This window comes from Neopsephotus bourkii, unplaced genomic scaffold (genome assembly GCF_033783945.1).
Source record: "Neopsephotus bourkii isolate Nb327-2 ecotype Australia unplaced genomic scaffold, CSIRO-AGI_Nbou_v1 NB_1820, whole genome shotgun sequence".
In the NCBI taxonomy this organism is placed as follows: domain Eukaryota; kingdom Metazoa; phylum Chordata; class Aves; order Psittaciformes; family Psittacidae; genus Neopsephotus; species Neopsephotus bourkii.
In genome coordinates this window covers 6317856-6341885 of record NW_026902293.1, presented here as the reverse complement: position 1 = coordinate 6341885, position 24030 = coordinate 6317856, and the positions used below count along the sequence as shown (strand labels likewise).

The following is a 24030-nucleotide window of genomic DNA, read 5'->3' as shown; positions in this document are numbered from 1 at the left end:
TGTGGACCATTTTGCTCAGATTTCTGTATCAAAAAGATGAAGACTAGGGTACAACCTACTTAAGCACACTGAAGCAGCAGGTGAAATATAACAATAAGCTTGGAAAAAATGGCAGCAAAAAATGGATAGGGTCTTATAAGCAGCGAAGACTACATATAAATGTGTTACTAAGCAAAAGGGAATTGGTGAGGAAACAGATTTGAAGTATATACGTAAGCTTTGCTGAAGATCTGGGGTACAAGTATAACATTTTCCTTTTTCATTTTTAAGGCATTTTATAAAGCCACCTAGAAGAGCACATGGAATACACTATTAAAAGTGGTGCTAGAGCAGTTTGGCCTACTAAGAAATCATGGTTCAACTGACAGTGGACCTAATTGCTAGAAGTATCAGTCACAAGAATCGCAGTGAAGAGGACTTTGGGCAGTACCTGCGAAAAATAACTCATCTGAATTTATCAGCTAAAAATATAGATGCAATTGTAAGATTTATTTTTCTTTGTTCCTTTTAACCTACCTATTCATATGTTTTGTAGTTACTGATATGATGAATTTTCTATAGGTGGGGAGACAAATAAAACAAATTTCTATTTTCTAACAGGTATATTACGTTTAAACATTTATATTGTCTTGTAACTAAGCCTTAATCATGCATCTGTTTGGAAACATGCTTTAGTGTTCACTCCTGTTACTGTGTGGAACACTGCTTGTACATAACAGTGTTTAAATAGATTTTAAATATATGGCATTTGAAATGTGAAAATAATCTTTCAGCTGTAACTTTTCATATAAAACATCAAAACAAGTGACTGGAGCTCCAACAGTCTGCAGCATTTGTTATTATTGACCTGACACATTTTTCTTTATGTGCCAAAAATCTTGTTAAATTATTTTACTTATCTCAAACTGTGGAAACTTATATCATCTGTATAGCAGACAAGAAGAGTATTATCGGTACCCTATTTTTGCCATTAGTTAAAGAGAAAATCTATATAAGTAGTTACACAAGGGTGATTAAGTATTTTTTTTCCAGTATTTCACAGTTCTATAACAGAAATTTGCAGCTCTTAAAAATAAAATATCATAAAATACAACAAAATTTGCTGTTTTATTTTATTTCGTACAGTTGCTGCATTTTAAAGGACCTTTCAGGAAGTCACCAGAATGGAAATAATTCAACTTGCTTACCTCTTTAGCCACTTCAGAAAAAGTATTTCAAATTAATCATTTAGACCTGACACTTTTCCTATACAATATACTCAGGCTGTTGCCATCGAATCAGTAGGTGCAGGGCTTTGCCAGCAGTGCTTTAGCCCTGTTGAAATCTAGCTCCAGTGTTCTTGGAGACTTCAGGTCTGAGGTTAAAACCAAAGTTCATATTTTCAGCAGGTTTGCTGTTTGTTTTGTTTTTTAATTTAAATATTTGTATTTCTTGATGGTTACCTTTATAAAAATGCAAACTGTGAAATAGAAGAAGATGTAATAATGAGAAATTTTGCAGATCAGATTGAAATTTTTTTTTTAAGGAAGCAGTATTGCTGAACGTACAATTAAGTGTAACACTTACTTTAGCCTCATTAATGCTATATTTTTTTAGTCTTGGGACTTTGTACAAAGAGTTGTTAACTCACAGCACTATCTTTTCAATCTATCTTTGATTTATTCCTTAGATTTCAGAGGAAGTCCAAGAAAGGGAAGGGGAGTTCAAGAACAGGATATAAGCCAAGTGAGGTTAACAGATTCAGACTGGTGTGGTGGCTTTTTCAAATTAGTCAGGTTAAAATCTACTTTTTTTTTTATAAATTGCTCCCTGGGGCTTATTCATTTAAAAAATAATCCATGACCTTTCCATTTTCAAAGACTAAACCTGCAAGCCTAATCCAGTCCTTCTTCCTTTGAGTTTAATAATAGGAAATTTAGACAGGTTTCAGTAAGTCCCGAGTTAATTCAAATCCCCTGAAGATACTGAGCACATTCTGAAATTGATGAACCCTGAACAATTGAATTGTTGTGTATGGTAGATTTCCGCTTTAAAAGTGTGATTTCAGTCAAGATAAAATAGCTTGTTCTATGTGAACAGAGCCATGCAAGCAAATGGGTTTATTCAGCCCACTCCTAGGAATGTGCACAGCCAACTACACTAACTTTTCTGAAAATCCACCTCATGAAGGCAAACATGTACATAACTGTGATGGTTTCGGTAGTCCTCAGCTTGTGTACAGCAGAACAGTAATAGATGGATGTCAGTCTTAATCTGATGATTACTGACATTTAGCCTTTCTAGGAAAAAAAGTTGCTAAAAGTGTTAGTTAAAGGTGAAAAAGTATAAACCATGAAGCAGAACATAAATATAAAACCAATAAACAGCTTCCAGAAGCAGGCAGTGAATGAACTCCTACATAGAATTAATTTGTTATTCTTTATTTCAGGGTGACCTCTCTTCATGCAAAAATCTTAGAGTTCTATATTTATATGATAACCAAATCAGTCAAATCCAGAACTTGGACTTTGCTTCAAACATAACGCACCTTTACCTTCAGAACAATTGTATTTCCTGTATGGAAAATCTCTCATCACTGAAAAAACTTGAAAAGCTGTAAGTTGAAAACAATGTATTTATTTCACTAGTAAAATAATAATAATTACACTAAGAAATTAAATACTATGTAGCCATTAAGGTCCTTTGGGCTCTTAAATTTTGCTTTTCAAATAAAAGTTATTGCTTTTTTTTAATGAAGCATTCTATGATGTAAGTAATAACACATCATCGTAACATACTTATTTACATTTAAATTGTTTTCATTTTTCAGCAATTTAATAATAATTATTATTATTATGAAAATAATAATAGCAATAGATAAAGTAGCTAAAACCCCTTGGATCTGTTTGTTAGCTGTATGCTCTACTCACATACTAGGTTATTTACTTTTTCTATTATAATTCCAAGGTATTATTCAATAACATTTAATTTTTTTTAACATATTGAGGCCCTGTGTTCGCTTTTACTGTCAAAGGCTATTAAATCTATTTTGTGTTCTATTCTGCAGGTATCTGGGGGGCAACTACATTACTGTAGTAGAAGGTCTGGATAAAATAGAAGAAATAAGGGAGCTACATATTGAAAGTCAACATCTCCCCCATAGTGAAAAGCTTCTGTTTGATCCAAGATCTCTTAGGTCCCTGGCAGTAAGTACATTCTGAGAATTTCAGTGAGCCGTTAATCGGTAGTTCAATCTTTTTAAAGAAAGTCATTAAGGCTTGATCTCCGTGTGGTTTCCTTTTCTGCCAATTGGTGGCATTCTTTCAAGGGATTCCCATTCCAATTTTTATATAAGCAAGGAGCCCAACAGATTCTACTTCTTCATTTACTTTTCTATCGAGGATGGAATTGAGAATAAAGAGAGAGAGGAAGTAAGGAAAAATGTGAATGCCATATACCTATATAACATAATGTGAATAAAAAGGGGTAGGAATTTATAACTGCTAGTTATCTCAGTCTACATAATTTGTAGTCAGTTTGTTGTTATATTAGTTTATTTACTTCCTTTTGTATTTCTCTAGAGAGTACAATGGCAAAAAAAGAAGTGTAAACAGCTTTTATTCTGGATATTAACAGCAACACAATCAAAAATACTCAGTTTTAGTTGTGCAATTTTTCTATGTTGTGTTATATCAAGGCTTCAGGAAAGCCAACTTCTGAAGTTCTTTCAACACATTAAACATCAAATATATCCTTGAAGTGGTTAAAAAATTAGACTTTACTTATGAATGGATGTTGTTCTATACTAAAAATATTCATCTTGCTGTATCTCCCAAAGTGTAGTCAGGGCTTGATGAGGGGGCTTTTTTTGTGAAGATGAAGCACTCACTGAAAAGTGAGTCCCTCTGTTCATGTGTGTGTCATGAACATTTGATCTGGCTCTAATTCTTTCTGTTTTGAGATTAAGTAATCCAAGACATGTATTGCCATTTTCCTTTAATAGAAACAAGTCATTTCTGTGAGAGCACTTTTATTTTGTTCCTTCTATATTATGAAAGTAGAGGGAGGTTATAGAGCTAATATTTTCCCAGGATGATAAATCAGATACTTCAGTGTTTTTCAGCATCCTGGCCTAGAATCACTAGCATTTAGTTCTTCATGGCTTTTGTTTAAGGTGTTTTGGTGTGGGTTTGTTTTTTGTTTTGAAAGAAGCACTTTGCATTCTTGACCACGTAACATCTTTGTGAAAGCTACATGTGAAAACATTCTATTTTTCATCATTCAAGTGCGAAGTGTTTGGTCCATCTTTAAGACATCACTTCTTACTTTATCATCTTCTGTTTCTGGCTCTTAATGCTATCAGAGATGAAGGAGCAAAAATCATGGGGCCATATAGTTCTCTGTGTACTAGAAGCAAATGTTTGGATGATGACAATATAATGACTCTTTTGACTGAGGAGTTTAAGTTTATGCACTGTGCATATCGGGGTGATTATGGTAATCTCTGCCTGCAATGTAGACCTTGGTCAGATTTTTTAACGGGTTCCATTTCCTATATACATTGCTGAAAAGGACATTTTGTAACTAATGGTAAATCCCATATCTGGTATAATTTTAACCTCACTTGAATAGGTGTCAGTTTTAATCTTCTGAAGATAGAAGCTTCTTGTTCTTTTCAAGTGAAACTACATTAAGTACTACCTGAAACCCATTTATATTTTATCTAGAATGTAAAGATCTCTCTAGCTATTATCTGTTACAAAGTGCATTATGTGACTCACTAGTGTTCCAAAGAAGGAACAAGGAACAGATGTATGTATACCCAGAAGTTATTAAGTTTAAGCCTGAAAGGAAAACAGCGTAGGCAAGCCATTAAACAAGATGAGGTAGGCATCAGACATGGATTTCAGCTTTATGCGGTTCAGACTTAACCTTGGTAAAAGCAGTCAATTTCTGTGTCTGTTTCATACTTCAAATATAGAGTTAGTAGCATTCACAGAACTGTAAAGCATTTGAACATGTTTAGAGAAAAATAAAAATTTTGTATTCACTAAGAATTCCTGAAGTAATTGAGAAATAATCTTGTTTTGCTTTGACTCGAAAATAAACAGTGTTTTAGGACAATATGGAAAGCCTACATAAAACAATGCGTGAGATATGTGGTTGTTGTATTTGCATGTTTCTGCTTCATATGCTTGTTCCTGCTCTAAGAGAATTTTCTGTATGAATTTATAACTTTACTCATGATTGGCATGACAAAAAATATTTTCTTTCTCTGCTTTTCCTCCTCCAGAAATCTTTGTCTGTGTTGAATATCAGCAATAACAACATTGATGAATTAGACGAACTGGCAGTTTTGGAAAATCTTTCTTATCTTAGAGCAGTTGACAATCAACTTCGACATATCAAGGTACTAAATATTTGTTCTGTTTAGTATGGGTGATACGAATTTCTGCTAAGGAAAGACATGTCTTCATAAGCAGAAACTCAAAACTTCCACAGTCACAGCCAAGTGAAACCAAGTGAAATAAAAGTATTTTCACTCTCTTTTGCAGTAATACATGTGATTTGAACAGAATATTCTACACTTAAAATTTCCAGCTAATCTTCTCAAAAAGGAACAGGAGAATTGGCCTTGTCACTTCTCATTATCTTTATAAGTTAACATGTCTTCTACTTCTTGACATAAAGAACACTTAAAAAATAATTTTAGTGTCATGCCAGTAACTGAATATCATATTTCTGTTGAACATTATCTGTCACCATCATTGCATGGTAGAGGCATGGAACAAACTTTTATAAATAACTTAATAAACACTGTTTTCACTTGATATAAACCATAGACATGAGTGTTCTGCTTTTTATTAAATTTATATTTTTATTAATAAATACTAAAATGATTTGGCTTAAATAATAACCCAAACCACCAAGAAAAAGCCATGATTAAAATAATTAATGGTTTGCATTACTGGTTTGCATATGCATCCTATTTCCTTAGAAAAGTTAACTTTTAATGGTTAGTAATTATTAAAATAACTATTCTTATTACTTCTTACAACACGTAATAAATTTGCCAGTTCTGTTTATTGATGAGGAGATTTCAGTATTTTATTGCATAATCTATCAGCTCTCTAAGTCAATGTACTTTATTTGGACTTAATTTGTTGCATTTTATTATTTTAAAATGTTGAACAATGCATTTCTTTTTTACAAGAGGATTATTAATGTATTGCATTTCAAGCTGTGTTTCTGGCTGGCAGTTGTGATTGAATTTATATCGAAATAGAATTAATGTAGGCTTTTGATGGGTAATTAAAGCCATATTGAATGTGTTAGTTACATACAAAATAACAGTAAGCTTTCTTAAATAGGTCATGTCTGAAGCTTTCCTTTTGAAAAGGATTTCTTTTCTAAATAAAACACATTACCATGTTTTTTTACAGATTTTTTTATTGTATTGTTTTCTTTCTTATGAATACAAAATATTCCAGTTGTGATGATCTTAGAAAATTGTCTTAGCCAAAGAACCAACTATTTTTAAGAATAAGGATGCCAGTTCAGAGATTTTCAGTGTCTCAGAAGGAAAATCAGTATCTTCTGACAAAGAACAAGGAGAGAACAAAAAGTCTGCATTATTCAGAAGCTGTGTATATATTATTTAATCATTATTAAATTTCATTATTTAATCATCAAGAAGACCAGAGCTCATATTTATCCAAAGCCATCAGACATTTACATTTCCATGTTACACAGTCACAGCTTTTGAAAAATTACGTGGCTAGCATTTGAGTTTGCTGCTGCTGCTGCTGCCAGTTACACTTGGATTAAGCTCTGGTAAATTTAGAAAACATTTTCTAAGCAGTCTCCAAGTTGCAAATATGGAGGAGATTGTGTATTTCTCTTCACATTTTTGCAGACCCATAAAATGAATGACCATATTCAATCTGCCTGACATTAATGCAGCTACAGTCTAACAGCAGTGCAGCTGGATATCCAACTTTACAGCTACAATTACTGAGGTTTAGAGATTACATTTTAGGAGGCTCTACTTATCACTAATATAAGCTCTTATTTAAATTGAAAACACCAACCTGACAGTACTGAAAAAGAAAAATATTTTTTTAAAAGGCAGTTTAAGCTCTATTTAAAAGGCTTTAACTCAGAGTGACCATCTAGCAGAACAATCTTATATATCCAATAACTGTTTAAAAATAAACATAGCTGAGGGAAGCATTAAGTATGCTTCAACTTTTTTGCAACCCTGAACTTCATATTTCCATGGCTCACATTATTCTAAATTGTGATAGCTGAAAGGATTTCAGTATACATGGTACTACATATAGTTAATCACTTCTGCTGGCTGAAATTTTTACAAACAGCAAAGGGTTTTTCATTCCCACACAAGCTGCCTCCATTCTCCTCCTTCTTGCCCCTCTGTATTCAAAACTCTTAGGTATACCTCTTTTCACACCAAACGCTCTATGTCCCCTGCCTTCCCATTCCTGCTTCCCCATCACTGCCATCAAGAACATCCCCAGGAATGCCTGGCATTGATCAGAGACAATAGGAGTGCAATATGACAGAAGTGTCAGAAGGCTATGTACCCAGCTCTGCTTCACCCCATGGGAAGAGAAGCTGTAGAGGAGCCATGCATTGCCAAGCAGGGCTGGTCAACAGCAGTGAGCTGTGTAGCAGAGGTGGATGGCAACAGGAATAATACAGAATCTTTGCAAAAGAGGGAAATGTGAAAGGCATAAGAAATGCATGAAATACAATCTTCTCATGTAGACTTTTCTCACTTTTAAAGAACTGGTGAATTATCATATATCTAAACATTTAACTGAATTTTTTCACATTACTAGAAAAACCCATACTCCTTCACTTGTCAACAAGGCCATGTTGATCTCGATGTAATTGAAAATCTGGGCTAGGAAATTCAAGCACTTGAAGTTCTGGCTAATTCAGGGCACTGTTAGCAAAATTAACAGACATCAAGGCATATGACCTTGTTTCACATGACTGAATTTATATGTAGACAGAGCAAAATTAAGTCATTTTTCTCAGTTCATGCAGTCTAACTTAATAGGACTAGCTACCACATGTAGAAAGCATGTCTTGGCTCACTTATCAAGAATATAATTGATTTTAATAGAATTGGCTTTTCTTTGGTTCCTATTGCTTGCTACTTTATTTATTTATCCTACCAAGCTTCTGGTTTATTATAGACACGTTCACAAGGACTTCTAAGCTCCAGTGTTTTGGGGTTGGAATACTAAGGGAATTTAAAAACAAACAACTATTCCTATTGAAAATGCCCACAACTCTTCCTGTTTACAAAAAGTATAGTATTTATTTATTATATTAGTTTTGGGAAGAGTATGACTTGTGTGAGTATTTGGATAGATAGAGAAAATACAGGTAGAATTACTTACAAAAATCTGTATTTCTTAAGTCTTTAATTTATTCAACCTCTGCCCAATATTGATTATGACAAGAGGATATCACAAAAGATGAATTCATTCTCTTCAGAATTGAGTCAGGAACAAGAGAAAAATTATAGATTTTCTCAAATAGATTATGACAGGTAATCAAAATGGTGACAAATTGCTGTCTGTAGATGTAGTCAGGCAGTTGGACTAGACGTTTCTGATAAAAACTGGAGCATACTGGTCAAATACCAATTCTTAAATGGCCATCATTAATTGGTAAGAACATTAATGCCAACTCTACAGCTGTCTACTAAGGCACTTGCCCTTCCCCCTCTTCTCCACCCCCAATGGAATACAATTTGCTTGTCAGTATTTTGTAGCAAACCTCAAAGTGATAGCATGACATGATCATTTATCAAACGGAGACTGCCCAGAAGAGTGTCTGGTCCCTTTAGTACAGCTTATTGAAAGGCTGGGAAGTGAAAGCACTTTATTAGAGACAGGAAGGCAATGAACAACTAGAGCGTATCGAAAGGGTAATCATATTTCAGCACAGGATTAGTGTGCTCTTAGATAAACATACACTGGAGTAAGCATGTTCTGGGTCATTTATCAAGTAAGTAACAGCTTAAAAAAAAGATCTACAGGACTCTTTGTACACATTCATCAAAGATAAACTGTATACATTATATTTCAGTAATAGACAAGTTTGTGTTGCAAAACTATTACTTGAAAAAATTCTTCCTAGTAAAATCTAGAACACATTACAGAGTTCAGTGACAATGCCTGAATGCTCAGGTAAGAATAAATAAATACACTTGTTAAATGATATTTCTTTTTTAATAGCCCTAGTCTGAAATATTTTTCCCCTAAATGTTGTATTTGTGCACCGAAACTGTTCTGATACATGCTGATCTGATACATATTGCTGTTCTGATACATGCTGACTAAGCTTTTCTTGTGTAATATTATGAGATTTATCAACGCTTCTTCCAGTGGACTGGTCCTCAGTTTCTTGCATTGTTTTATCAGTCTTGATCCTCACAGAACTGATTTTGCTCTCTGTTTTTCAGAAAAGACTTTATCGTCACTGGGTAACAATAGATGATAGATAATATCAATGGACAAAAAATTACATGGTTTGGAGGTGTGAGGCTTTGCTTACACCTCCTCTTCCATATGATTTTTCTAAACACTGTTATATAACCCACAGAATATTCCCAGGAGGATTTTCTACCAAGGGAGTAGGGCCTGCAAAAACAGAATTCTCCTTACTTGCATTACCCAGGTGATTTTTCTAAATTTGGAGAATTTTAGTGATACCTGTGTTGTTTGATACTTCATTATTGGCATTAAGCTACAAAATTCTATAGACTGTGCAGTTTAGAATCTGTCACAACATGATCAGTAGATTTTTTTCCAGATTATTACAAATGTAGAATATAGATTCTCTCTCCTCCTTCAGTCATATGGATTGCTCTGAATCCCTCCTTAAGCTTTTCATACACAAAAGGAAGCCCGTTAAGGATGACTAAGTGCAATTTTAAGACAAAAGTATTTTAGAAAGTAGTAGAGTAGAAAGGACCAAGTTGCTAAGCTTTGCATCCTTTTAACTTGAATTTATTGTATTTAAAAGACAGAAGAAATTTTATCTAGGTCATACTGCCCTTGAGTAACTAGACGGAACCCAGATGGAGAAAGGTATATTTCAAAAATTTCACTATTTGGGCCAATACTGTAACCGACCACACTCAGTTATGTGGGGGGGTGTTACTCTTTCTTCTGTAAAATACATGTTTACATATAAATAGAGTGAGGCAGCCTACTGTGGTTTGCACAATTTTAGCTTTTTTTAGTCTGTTCTTTCTCTGTAAAGTGTTTATTCTTCCACAGATTTTTCAATATATAATCAGACACTGATACTCTTGAGTGCCCTGTGGAACCATGGGGATACATTAACAGACATTGCATATCTTACTTTTTTTTTGGCTGGTAATTCCTTAGCATTAGGTGCTCATGAATGGGATTGAGGTGGTGATTTTCCATAGCTGGTATTACTGTGTGCATAATCATGCAGAGTTTTCCAACTGCATCACCATTTTTCTTTGCAATTTTGACATATTCAGAGAATGCTATACACCACTGTACTTGAAAATACACATTGCTAACGTGCATATTAATACATGAATAGTCTCGTTGAAGTTATTTCTATGTGCAGGATTTGGGCCTGACAGAACAAGTAGTATTACTGTTGAAGTTTACTCTGGAGAGTGAAAAAATAATGACAATGTTCTCTTCTTTTATCAATTGCAGGATTTGGAGGTTGTATTAAACAAATGGACAAAGCTGCGCAGAATGGAACTTGCAGGAAACCCCATCTGCAACAAGCCTAAGTACAGGGACAGGATTGTAGTACAGTCACAAACTTTAGGTAAAACAACAGCCATCCCCAAAACCCATCCATAACCCTCCCTGTTTTAGAGCATAACTGATATATTAATCATTCTTGCATACTATGTATGCAAATACAATTACTGCCATAGGTATTGATGTCAAATTATAATAGTTTTATTTATGTACAGATAATGTATCTAAGCTTGCTTCTGTAATCAACTGCACAAACCATGATGCTTAGCTTTTGCTATTAGAAGTAATAATTCATTTTACAATAGATGATTGGTGAGATTGTTCCTCAAGTTGTGCCAGGGCAGGTTTAGCTGGGCCACTGATGAACATTTCTTCTCTGAAAGGGTTGTCATCTACAGGAATAGACTGCCCAGCGAAGTGGTTGTGTCACCATCCCTGGAGGTGTTTAAAAAACGTGTAAATGTACTTGGTACATGGTTTGGTGGTGGACTTGTCAGTGCTAGGTTAACAGTTGGACTTGATTATCTTAAGTGTCTTTTCCAACCTAAACTTTCTATTCTATTATGCTATTATAATAAAATTCTATTATCATAAGATCCTGTTATGCTATAACAATAAGACTTTCCTGCGTTCATATTCCAGTCATTGTGAAAATGATTCTCAAAGATAAGTCTAGTCTTCTCCCTTATCAGCCTGTAGCAGTTGCTTACGTGTTTTATTTGTACAGTTACAGTTGTACAGGCTGTACCTTACCATGTTTGAATTTGTTATATAACATTTGTCCTTAAAAGCAATCTACACTTGTGATGAATGTATTTATTAACCTTACTGTGATGCTGTTACATTATTTTGAGATAATTTTAGCATAAAGGCAGTAATTTAGTCTTCATGCTGCAGAAGTATTCATGCTGCAGAAAAAAGTAAAACCTATCTGCTCATTTTTTACTTTTTGGAATAAAGGTGGCAATTATCTTAGAAGTTGTAATTACAGACCCTGTTTTTCTTTTTTTCTGAGAGTACAAAATATTGGCCCTTAAGGAAAAGCAAAAGCTTATCTGCACAGTTTAACTAACTGTGCCTTAGGACAGTTCTAACACAACATAAATTTGTGGCCAAATGAGGTATTTCATTTGGTCTGACTCAAAAATGGAGATGCAACCAAGGAAACATAGAGCATAAACACTCACCTAAGTGAGTAAAGTTAACCTCAAAGAGCCGAAACTATCTGTCTTTGTGATCAGTAGGACCCCTTGATTGCCAAGACATGCAGTTTCTCTCTCTTAACCCGAATTTCTGCATCTAGATATATCTCGTGTAAGAGCATAGCATAAAAAGTGGTGCATGCTAACAGAACATGAAATGTATATATTTCCCTTGAAAGTTATAAAAATAATAGATGTTCTCGTCTGTAATTCAGACATGTCAACTTACTCTTGCAGGTTGAATATCAGTATCAAGCTTTACTGGCTATTTATTTTTACCAAAAGACTAAAAGCAGCAAAAAAGATTTGAAGAGAGCAAATAAAGAAGGAGTACACATTGCGTACATCTTTGCACAGGCTTTTAGTTAACTCTGGGTATCACAGAAAATGTTCACTTCTCTTTGACAGAATCCCTTGATGGGAAAGAAATTAAAGAAATGGAAAGACAGTTCCTAATGAATTGGAAAGCCTCCAAAGCTGCCAGGAAAACAAAGAAAGAAAGAATGACAAATGAGCATGCAGCCCATCTACATTTATGTAAGCAAACTAATCAATTACTTCATGCTTATTTGTAATATTATAGCAAAAATAAAAGAGCAACTAACAGTAAAGATACTAAGAATAAGACTTGTATTGGTGGCAAGACCAAACACAGGAAAAGAAACTGAACTTTCCCATTATAAACTTTGATTTTAGCAGTAATTTATACGGTGGTTTTTTCCTTCCATCCCAATCTCCCAGAATTATGGAAAAGAGTAGCTACATTTTGAATGTTTGTAATTACTTCTGATTACTTTCCATATTAAAATAAATAATAAATAAAAGCAAAATTTTGGGGCATTCTAGAATAAATGTGCATGAAATACATCAGACTTTTAAAATTTATTTGTTGGTATTTATTTGGTCTGTGTAGATTTACAGTCCTTCTAAAGGTTTTCCCAAGATACATGTCTAGCAGAAGTAAAAGTTTTAAACTTGGAAAGATTAGAAAAAAAGAAAACCCTCCTGAAAAAAAGCCTTAAAACTATAAGAAAAGGCAACATGTTCTTGAGGTGGGAAACAAATTAGTTTTGAAACTCAAGCAAAACCTGAAATAAACTTTGATTTTTATTTTTTTTTATCAAAACATGGGGGTGGTTGTTGTTACAGAGCTGACTACAGATTAAAACCTTACCAGCATGTCTTGCCATCTTGCAGGGTTTGGTAGTAGACATTAGACTTCAAATTACTCAAAATGGTTTGAGTGACTGTATTTATCAAATAAAACCGGTAGAAGTTACACTATTGCTTTCAAAGGATTAACTGTGATATGTAGCTTAATGGAGAGAGCATGTTCTTTATAACCACACTATTTATTAATTACTAATACATACTAATTTTTAATTCGTGAAATCTCATGAAGATCAGTTGTTTCTGAAGACATGAAGTAAAAAAGCAGTCAGCCTGTCAGCCTCAGGCCCAATAAAGTTGCAGTTTATTCAGTGTTTGGAAGCCATACATGAATGGCAACAATTCTGAAAGTAATATTCTGTCTTCTGAATAACTGCTGATATAAGGAGGTGCTATGTAATTGAATTTCCTCCCTTTCAATAACTACCTGAATGGGAATACCTGCTTTAATATTCCCTTTCATCAGTGTTGGCAGCACTTTCCATAATTTCATACAAAGTTTTCTATTCTCAATTATCAAATTCAAGGCATAACCCTAAGGCTTATTATACTGTTTTCTTTAACAAGATATATTGGAACCTGTGATCAATCATACTGAGTATTAAAACAGATATGGTTTGACTTGGGATATTGAATTAATCCTTGTTTGTTTGTTTTCTGCAGCTGACTTGGAAACACTTTATCCTGTTGTTCCCTGTCACTACAGTCACTCTGTGAAAGGAAAACCAGATTTTTTAGTTTTGTCTGAGATGCAGAAAGCTATAAAAAAACCTCTGCCAAGAATCCTGGGGAAAAAAATAAGTCAGACAAAAACTTAGGTATGTTCCTCAAATATCTTTCTCTTAGCTCCATTGGTTATTGCTTGCACAGCTCTTACTGAGTCGGTTGGAAAATGAGGACATGAAGGTAGAATTTAATATAAAAGAAGTTTTCTGTTTTGTTGGGGGGTTTTTTAACCATGTTATATTTTTTATATTTCTTTCTTCAAAACACAGGACAATAGATTTCAGTTTCTGGTTATAAATCAGTAGACTAGCTAACAGCAATAACTTCTGTGTTACTAGTTTCTCTCATATGCATTTGATTGTAATCTTCTACAAAGATAAAATAATATCCAAGTTAATTCTTGGAAGTACAGTCACTGTCAACAACATTGGCAAAGGCTGATCCCATGCACATAGTAATATGTAGAAGGAGAAATAATCAGGTTTCATCATTCTAGCTTACTTCTAATAGGCATGTTCCAGTGTAGTATATACTTGATTAGCATTTTCCTGTAGCATCAGCTCAAGACCATCAAGATAACCTAGAAAGAAAATCTGTGTGTCCCTGAAAGACATTTAGACATTAGATTAAATTAAATAGTTTTGAGTTTGGCGTATGTATTTCTTACTCACTTAAGCAGCTTTGTGAACTGTAGTCCAACTGTTTGTGGAAATATCTGCTCACAGGGATTTGCAGTTTGGGACCTACAGTTTTTTCAGTTTTACCTGTAGTAATAGTTTAGTTCAGTATTGGGGACCTAATATCACTCCCTCCAGATTTTTAATGCTACTTTTAACATCACTGTTTTATTATTTATCAGCTGTGCTGGCTCACAAAAAATTCATCATTTATGCAGTGCTGCAGGTAAATAAATTCAACTGACACAGGAATTCTTTGGTAACAAAATTACTAAAGGTAGTGTTTTATTTTTCATTCAAATCCGAATTTATTAGTAACTGAGCAGCATTTAATAGAATTTTTTCTTGACAACTTCCCACTTTCAATTCCATCAGTTTTGTTCTTACTGATTCCTGTTCTGATTAAAAATAGCTGTTTTTTTCTTTAAAAAGGGAAGAAAAATTACAAATCACAGAGCTGCTCTCCTCCAAAGCATCATTTTTGTCCTTCATATGACAATGGATGTATTCTGGCCTAGGAAGAAACTGAACTCATCATATATTTGCCCGTTCTTTTTATTTTTCTTTTTGCTGCTGCAGTGGAGAAGTTTGGAAAAACAAGAACTGAAGGAATAATGCACCAGTTATCACAAAATAGTACTGCTACACAATTATTTTCCAGTGGATAGCCCAGGCTTGTGAAATATAGAGGAGTTCAGGCTAGGATTCATGTCATGCAAACATGCATTTCCTTTAATTCCATTGCCAAACGAGTTTGTCCACATGCTCAGGGCTCTGTGAGCTTGTATTGCATCTTTATTAGCATTCTGTCTTTTGAGCCAGGTAGAATAAAACTACACTTTTTCTTTACAATTATAAGTAGTGACAATAAAGGGTGGAACGCGTGTGTACAGCACCTCCCAGGAAGATGTTTTCTTCAGTGAGAGAACTTCTGCTATCTCCTTTGAGATAATGAATTCTGATTCTACACTACTGTATTTAAAAGCTGACCAATTGTTGAGCTTCTTTGCTTGACAAAAGTTTTCTCAGTATTAAGAAGCTGGACTACAATCCTGGCCCTTTGTAAATCCCTTTAAATCCCTTTTGATCCTAGAAAGGCAAAGATTGCATCTCCCATACTTGATCGGAATTTAATGCCTATATTTGTATAAATGCACATTTGCAAATTAAACTATTTGAGTGATTTTATTTAATTACCTTTTTTTTACTGTTAGTCTAGAAGGTTTGACTCTGAATCACATAAAGGTTAGAATAAACTACAGTCAGATGACATGCATTTAGTATTTTCAAAAAGCTTGGAAGTGGGACTTTTCTCTTGGATGCTGAAGATTGCTGTTCATTAATTACAATTTCATGTGTAATCACTGATCTTAAGACCTATTCTAATCTTGTTATTAGTGGAACTCCATGGAAACCAAAGAGTCTTGGGAATTACCTAAAGGTTGGTGAATTCTTTAAAATGTTCTTTTGGGGGGTAAAAAAACCCCACCTCAGAATACATAAATATTCATTCTCAGAGTATATGCAAATATGAAATAATGACAAATCACAGTATTCCCTTGCCAGACCCAGTAATTAGGGATATGCATAAATGTGCCCACATGTAAAATGAGGAACTGAACAAATACTTGTATTGTTTAATGAAATTCAGTATTGGACCAAAGAAATTAGTGAATTTGAATTCTAACCTTTCTGTTAGTCAAATAAATTATTCCAACAGATGTTTCCTCTTTCCCTATACATGCTAGGTGATGTTTGACCTTGGCAACTGAAAAACAGGCATTAAATGCCTTTTTAACCTATATCTAAGATCCACTGAGGATTACATACAGCTTGAACAATGAAACAAAGCCAGTTATTACTAGATTACTGAAATATGTCATTAATCTTTCTTTCTGGGTGATATAAAAACAATAGCAAATTTATATTGGATTTTAAGTTAGTTTTGAACATTTAGAGAGAATTATGGATATTGGCAGGAAGTAATTAAAAGAAAACAAATCTCTTAACTATTTTAAAGATACCTAATACCTTCCAATGGGATGCATGAATATGAATTTTCCCTAAATAGAGAAGTTGTTGAAATTTCGATGTTGTAAACTTAACCTGTAACCAGCAGTTTCTGCCCACATTTCCTTACTCATGGAATTAAGTATCATAATAGGTATTCATAGCAATATTGTAGCAATTCAGAATTTGGTGGGAAAGTCACCTTTTGTCTCTCCAGTATATGTGATGTGATTAGCAATATGTTTATATCTTTAAATAATGCAGTCAGCATATAGTAAGTACACTGTATTGTGCAACTAATCATAAGCCACTCTCTGAGCCACCATACACATCCTGTGTAGCTCAAGTTGTAGTTCAAAGGGAAGTGAGCAATGTTACTTCTTCCTCTTCTTAGCTGCTTTGGCAGGTGATTCTATCACCATTGTATGTATTTATTTATGAAATATTTAGAAATGCCTTGAGCAGAGGTGATTTGTGTGGTCTGAAATCTTTATAAAGTAATGTATATTTGATAACAGAATGTAGGTGTTCTGCATGTGTATTGGGCTTTTGTTTATATGAATCTAACTGGCATTACAATAACTAGAATTATTAAGGCCTGTTATATGACAGTTTGGGGGGGGGGGGGGCTGATACAAGCTATAAAGATTGCATACCCAAACTGTAACTTTTACAATCTTATGTTTATTTCTTATTACAGAATATAGTTCTCTTATTTGAGAGAACCATGGGGGAATATGTTACCTCCAGGTGACCTAAATCTTGTTCTCCTACTAATATCAATTCCAGCAAACTTCTGAAAATTCAAAAATAAAAAATACTTTTAGCCTTGGCTTCAGGACAAGAAGAAATACAGAACTAAGATACAAACCAGTGCAGTTTCAGCTGTGCATCCTACAGCGAGTTTTATCCACTGAATAACCTACAAGCACTAAAACTGAATTCAGAATTAGGTGCATTAGATATTTGGATACCAGCTAGAGTAGTCTGGCAGAGCTGAAAGCATGTTTTGAACAGACCTGGAGTGCCTGGTCCAGCATCTATAGGCTGACCCACCGCCTTTCCTTGGTGAAGGTGTTGAAGGAAAAATGTAGAAGTCACCTCAGTGAGGTCTAGAAAATATCTATCAGCAAGTAGTGGTGAAGCTGTGGAAGAGAAATGTAAGGAATTTACTTCTCATTGAGTTATTCAGCCATGACACAGGATATGAAAGGAGTCACTGTAACGTGAGATAAAGTGTAAGTTTGATAAAGAGATGGAGTGAAGTTCTGAAATGAAAATTGTTGCTGAATCAGAGCTGTTTGAATGGAGGTCAGGTACTAGCAGTTTCTGGTTATTGTGGCCCTTGTAAGGTTTCAGAGGGCAATTCACACAATTTAGTGGTTGATTCTCTTTTTTCTGGAGGGTATGTACTACCTACAAAGGTGAATTAAGTGCTTCTGTAGCATCACAATTAACATTACAGTAATGTGTATCTTCATGGTATTTTCTGTATCCATGTTTACAGCCTTGCTGAATGTGGTGTTTGATGATTCTGCCTGGATGATTCATAATCTATTTACGAGGAAGAATTCAACTCTGTCATTACAAGCATGCAAGATGACATAGAGATGGCATTATCTTCTATATAAACCTACATTTCAGTAGTGGTAATTTAAAAACAAAACCAGATATGTAGTTTTAATATATGCCAAATCTGTAGTACTTAACACTGACACATCATTCAGCATCCTAAAACCAGTATTAAAAGGCATCCCTTTTTGGCCATGTCCATGCCTCCCCTCTCCAGTGCTCTGTGCTGCTGTGCTGCTGGCACAAAATTGTGAAAGAGAAAGGAACTAAAATACACCAACAGAACACATGCACCGACAGAACCCTTTGCCCTTGAAAAGAATAAATGCTTTTCCAAATTGTTGAGAGGGAGTGCGCACCTCCTGATGATTAGATTGCCAGCTAGACCACATGTACTCCTACATGTCTGGATGGCCAGATACCATGCAGACGCATTCCACATTCTTTTCAATCTACTACCTTTTCCAGGAGATACAGGTTATTTCTCAGAGCTTTAGAAAATCAAATGGCACATGCAGCTTGTCAGCCAGCAGTGGGTCTAAAAACTACCAGGGTACATCTGAGTCTGCAGGCTGTAATGCACTTTCAAGAATGTTGAAACTCAGACTGTCTGAAAAGTTGTACATAAAATACATTAATATTTAGAATCATTTAGGTTGGACAAGACCCTAAAGCTCATCAAGTCCAGTCATAGGTCAATAACATTTAACAGAATTCATATACAGCGCAAACTAGTAGTGACTTCAGAGTGAGCTGCATCTTGTAAGTGGCTCCATCAAAACTGTATCAGGAACAAAGTACTACTGTAGAATGGTAACATAAACAAAAAGCAGACCCAAGTCTTTGCATATTTATTTTTCAGGTGTTGTGTGTTCACTGTAACTGTTGTTGGATAAATGAAACAGACATCCAGTAGGCACTATTTACTCTATTCCTATCCTGTTGCCAGACCTTTTACAGGCTACAGTTGAGATACAAACTCAAAACTTCACAACATTTTTAGGCTGCTGTGTTAACATTGCACACTTTTTATTGTGTATCTAATATACAGAGTTATAAAAATCACTTCTATATACACAAAGCATAAATCAGATCAACCAAGTGAAAAAAATAATGCTGCGTCTTCAGGTTTTTAAAGCAGACTGCATGGAGAATTTAAAAGTAATTTGAGGTTAAAATAAAGAATGCTACTTAAATGGGGATATATAAATAAATTCTTTAACCACTTCAGTATAACCCTGGAAGCAATTCAGTTGAAGTCAGTTCCAATAAACTAATTTACTGAAGTGATATAAACACTGTTTCAGTATTTGCCTTCCTGTATCCTATCACACATTGTGAAGGCATACTCCCATATGCAGCTGTTTTAACAAACCTGAGGTGAAACCAGAATAATTGTGCCCTTATCTGGCAAGTTGAGATGTGACATTTTTTGGAGGACAGTGTTACAACCACTAATTCCTTAGCAACACTTCTGGCACGCTGGGATGCAGCCCATCCAGTTGCAAAGACTTGGATATGTCAGATTGGTCTTAGTGGCTCCTGAATTAGTCATCATCTATTGTTGGTAGTATTTCCCCCCACCAAAAACTGTGCTTGGGACTTAGGAGGTGTGAGATCAGGCCTTGCCAGTAACGGTTCTGATGCCTCCAGAGCACCTGCAGTACTGTTGTAGCTTTTTGGTGTGCTAGAAGTACCAAAAGGGAAAGAAATAAGGCCTCCGTGCCTGAACACCTCTCCTTGGTACTGCTCTGACCATAATCAGAATAGATTTATAGGTACCAGATATACTAGATGATCTTAGGGTCCCTTCCAGCCCAAACTATTCTGATTCTGTGATACATAAGCATTGTCATCACTGTGTGCACACACAGTGTTTTAGTTACTGACCTAAAGTTGACGCTTGAACTTCAGTAACCAATGAAAAACCACTATTTTTCTTGAATGACGCATTAAAACTAGTGCAAGGTGTAAGTTATTTTAATGCCATATTATTTCTTTCTATATGCAGGTACAAAGCAGTGCATAGAACTGCCTGTGCTACAGCTATAAAAGCTATACAATCCAAAAGTTCTGAGACAGGGGCAGAAAGGGAAAAAAACAGCCAACTAATTTAGTTAGTGTGCCCACTGATTCTTCAGAATGAGGATTCAGACACATGATCTATTAATATGGGAAAGCATGTAACTAATTCAGAGTGTAACTGATAAAGATAAGGGGATCTGAAAGGTTCTTCCTTGGTTTTCTTGTGATTTTTTTATCTTGGCGTGCTGTACAAAGTAGCTATCCTGACAGCTCTGAGGAGAATCAGGTAATATATGAACTTGCTTATTCACAGGCACTAAATCATAAATGTTATATGTTGTAACTCTAAATAATACATTTTGCTAGGTTAAAAAACAAACTACTGAGGTTTTATGGCCTTGAAGGACTCTAGGAGTTCACTGCCAAAAAAAGATCAGTGTTACCTCTGCAATCATGTAACACTGTAACCAGAGACTACAGAAGTGACTTGACTACTTCTTTCTGTTCCCTTAATTCTGAGCAGAATTAATTGCTGCATCAAACTCTAGATAAATCTGAGCCAGCTGTGAAATGATCCATGTAATAGACTAATACTTTCATTCAAAATGGATGCAATAAGCAATAAGCTCTTCCTTTCCTGGAGAGTTAATATATTATGCTGTCATAGTAATCACTAATTACATGCCCAGGAAAGTTTGGTATAATCACTTACACATAGTTCGTAGAAAAATGTTTTGGAATAAAAGACTGAGGCTTATCTGATTTCATTTGTATGAGAAATTGCTTTGATTATTACTAAGATTTTGTTTCTTATGGAACTTGAAAATTGTCGTTCTTTATACAAATTTATGTGTTGACTATCACCATTTTTATGTGTGGAAAAAATCAATCAATTTTTTAATAAAGGAATGTGTAATGCCCCAGTGATTAGATTAGGTCAAGTCAGATTAGTCTGGCCCCAGGTTTGGCACTGGGGAAAAAAAAAAAAATAAGTCTTTTACTGCATCTCTATATCCTTTTTTGGTTTTCTTATGCAGCTGTTGATAATACTGCTTAGAACTGTTGTAGAAGTGTTGTGTAGTCCTGGGAAGCATTAAGGAAGATGTGAGCAGTGGGGGCTTTGCTGAGGTTCTGATGTGAAAGTCTCATCTGTTTTCTCTGATCTCTCTGACGTAGGTTGAGGAGGAATCTGAAGTAACAGCAGAAGTTGAAGGCTAACACCCAGAAGTTCCAGGATGTGAAGACTTGGCCTGGGTTTTTATTTTATTGATTTTTTTTTCCCTCAAAGCTTAGAAAGAAAGGTACTGGTGTCTCTATGGATGTGTTATCTGTGTCTCTGTAATCTCAAAACCTGACAAAATGAATCGTAGAATCATAGAATACCAGGTTGAAAGGGACCTTGAGGATTATCTGCTCCAACCTTTCTAGAGAAACATGACTTGTACTAGATGTCCCAGCACCCTGTCCAGCCAAACCTTAAAAGTATCCAACTCCGTGGAATCCGCCACTTCTCTGGGGAGATTATTCCAATGCCTGATTGTTCTCATTGTGAAAAATTTTCCTCTTGTGTCCTGTAGGAATCTCCACAGTGAAGTATGCTGAACTTAACACTGCTTTTTAAGAGCATTCAGAAAAATAAGGGGGCTGCTTATTTATGTAGGAGCAGTGCTTTCGTACTGAGGGCATGTAAAAACATCTGCACGTGGTAGGCTAAACTGGTTACCTAGTTCTCACAGTTCTTCAAGAAAGGAGTTGTTCTTAACCAGTGTCTTACCTACTTTGTGACCTGAATACCTGAAGGCCTGCTTCTTTCTGTACTCCTAGCAATTACACAGAGGCATGCTTACAGTCTCTTACTTCAAGAAAAAGTAGCTATTAGCACATGGGTTTTTGAGAAGATCTGTAGTCCTAACAAGTAATTTCCATCATCTGGGTTTTTCCAAGTTCTGGTGAATAATGTGGAATAGTTAGAGAGGAAGGTAAAAGAAGATTAATGATGCCTGTGCTGATTAATTTTTGGATTGGGAGTATTACACATTCATTTTAACTCAAATTCTGTTTTAAGTAACTGGGACTTGAGTTTGGCTGCTTTGCACTGGTTTGAGTGATTAAAAGACTCCTGATATAGGAAAATTCCAAACATACAGGTAAGGAAAGGAAAGCCCAGATTGTAAATTGTCCTTGGAATAAAACCTTTCCTAATGGAGTTTCTCTGTATGAATTTCAGCTCAGCATAGATTCATAGAATCGTAGGATGGTTTTGTTTGGAAGGGACCTTAAAGATCATCTTGTTCCAGCCCCCTTCCATGGGCAGGAGCACCTTCCACTAGACGAGGTTGCTCGAGGTTGCCCCATCCAACCTGTCCTTGAACATTGCCAGGGCACAGGTTGGTACAGCTTCTCTGGGCAATCTGTGCCAGCATCTCACCACCCTCAGAGTGAGGAAGTTCTTCCTAATGTCTAATCTGAATCTACCTTATTACTTTATGCTTGAGACCCTCTCTGAAATAAGAAGGGATTTTTTCCTGAATAAGGAGATCAGGTCTGTCTTTTCACCTTCAACATTTTGTGTATTTTGTTATTGGTAATATTTTACTGCTCTTTGATAAATACTATTCAAATAAACTTAACTCCTGCAGGCATTCTCCCCTTGAATAACATGATCTTTATTATAAAGATTTCCAAACCTCAAGTAGTAAATGAGCCCCTACAATGCAGGCCGTGGGGTTTCCCACAGAGAATCCTGCAGCCAAGCAGCTGACATCTAGCCTGTCAAAGGCTTCCACTGGTGAAGTAGCACCAGTGTGGTACGTGGGTCTCACTGTCACTGGATCTAATCTTCCTCTCACTTTTTTCATTCTGTAGTAATATGGCCACATCCCCACCGCACACATGTATGTTCAGTCCCACTCTCTGGCCTCCTCCAAAGCCCTCCAGCATTTTAAGTCTGCAGTCCCTCTCCAGTGCAGTCTTTCACTCTGTCTTTGATGCTTAAATATTCCCACTTCTTCAGCTCCAGCAAAGACAGCCCTGACCCTGCTTGGCTCCCACGATACTCATGCTGGCTGCGGTGCTGTGCTTCCCACAGGGCTGCTAGCAAGGGGAGAGCTGTGAGCCAGGGCTCCTATGAGCCAGAGACCCTGGGATGCGCTGCCTCTACCCTGGTTCTCCTTCGTCTTCTCCTACAGTTAGAACAGCCAAGGTCAGGGAGACCCTTCCAAACAAGACACCTGTCTTCTGATCCACAGGTCAGAAAGTATTTCCTTAAATAGGTTTGGGTATGAAATGGAACTGTGGTGGGATCTCAGTATCTCTAAGGCTTTAAGAAAAATTATGCTCTAACCCTTAGTACACCTCCCCCCCCCCTAAAATGGAGCTTTTCTGGTATGTATTTTAGATACATTTTTAAAGTTATTATTACTTGCTGGTGGTAGCTGGGAGTATGAAATACTAAAGTCACTCAAGCTTCATTTTTGCAACTTGCCTCTGAAAATCCTGTCTTTTTTAAAAACCCAAACCATTTACATTAAAATATTTGTATTTATGACTGGATGGAAAAATCTAGAGAGAGGAGAATTTTTAAGGGGAGTGTTTTTTGCTAAGTTGTAGCTGTAAAGCCAGCAAATAATTTGACATGAAGGGAGCAAAGTGCACCTGGAAGAACATTGCTCTGTCTCTTGCAGAACTCTGTCTTACTTAAATCACTGGAAATATGGCTCTTCTGTGGCCCTGGTGTTTCTCATTGAAATGTACTGCGAAAGGTGAGGCAGGAAAGGAATTCTCAGGCATTTAACTGGGGGAGAAGAAACAGCTGCAGCAGCTTGTCACAGCTTTAGACTTCAGTAGTGGGTTCATACAAGAAAATAATCACTG

The 24030-nt window shown here is 35.6% G+C and overlaps 1 protein-coding gene across 8 annotated transcripts; it reads left to right on the top strand.

Annotated features, from left to right (window-relative positions):
• Positions 1–22799, top strand: PPP1R42 (protein phosphatase 1 regulatory subunit 42). 8 transcript variants are annotated; one of them, XM_061342766.1, is made up of 9 exons: positions 2–481; positions 2429–2595; positions 3047–3185; positions 5273–5389; positions 10722–10839; positions 12386–12514; positions 13811–13965; positions 15949–15991; positions 21334–22799. In XM_061342766.1, exons 1-7 carry the CDS (start codon positions 353–355, stop codon positions 13963–13965), a joined length of 954 nt encoding a protein of 317 aa, XP_061198750.1. In that variant the 5' UTR covers positions 2–352; the 3' UTR covers positions 15949–15991; positions 21334–22799. The 8 variants fall into 8 exon arrangements, with proteins under 8 accessions (XP_061198754.1, XP_061198750.1, XP_061198749.1 ...); XM_061342765.1 differs by lacking the exon at positions 15949–15991; XM_061342768.1 differs by lacking the exons at positions 15949–15991; positions 21334–22799 and adding an exon at positions 15770–15792.
• The last annotated feature ends 1231 nt before the right edge of the window (positions 22800–24030 follow it).

What these genes read in the sequence shown, in the direction of transcription:
- PPP1R42 (XM_061342765.1), top strand. Translation starts at nt 353, where the DNA reads ATGGTTCAACTGACAGTGGACCTAATTGCTAGAAGTATCAGTCACAAG. An exon ending in GATCTCTTAGGTCCCTGGCA is followed by an intron (nt 3,186 to 5,272) that starts GTAAGTACATTC and finishes TTCCTCCTCCAG; the next exon opens with AAATCTTTGTCTGTGTTGAA. An exon ending in ATCAACTTCGACATATCAAG is followed by an intron (nt 5,390 to 10,721) that starts GTACTAAATATT and finishes TATCAATTGCAG; the next exon opens with GATTTGGAGGTTGTATTAAA.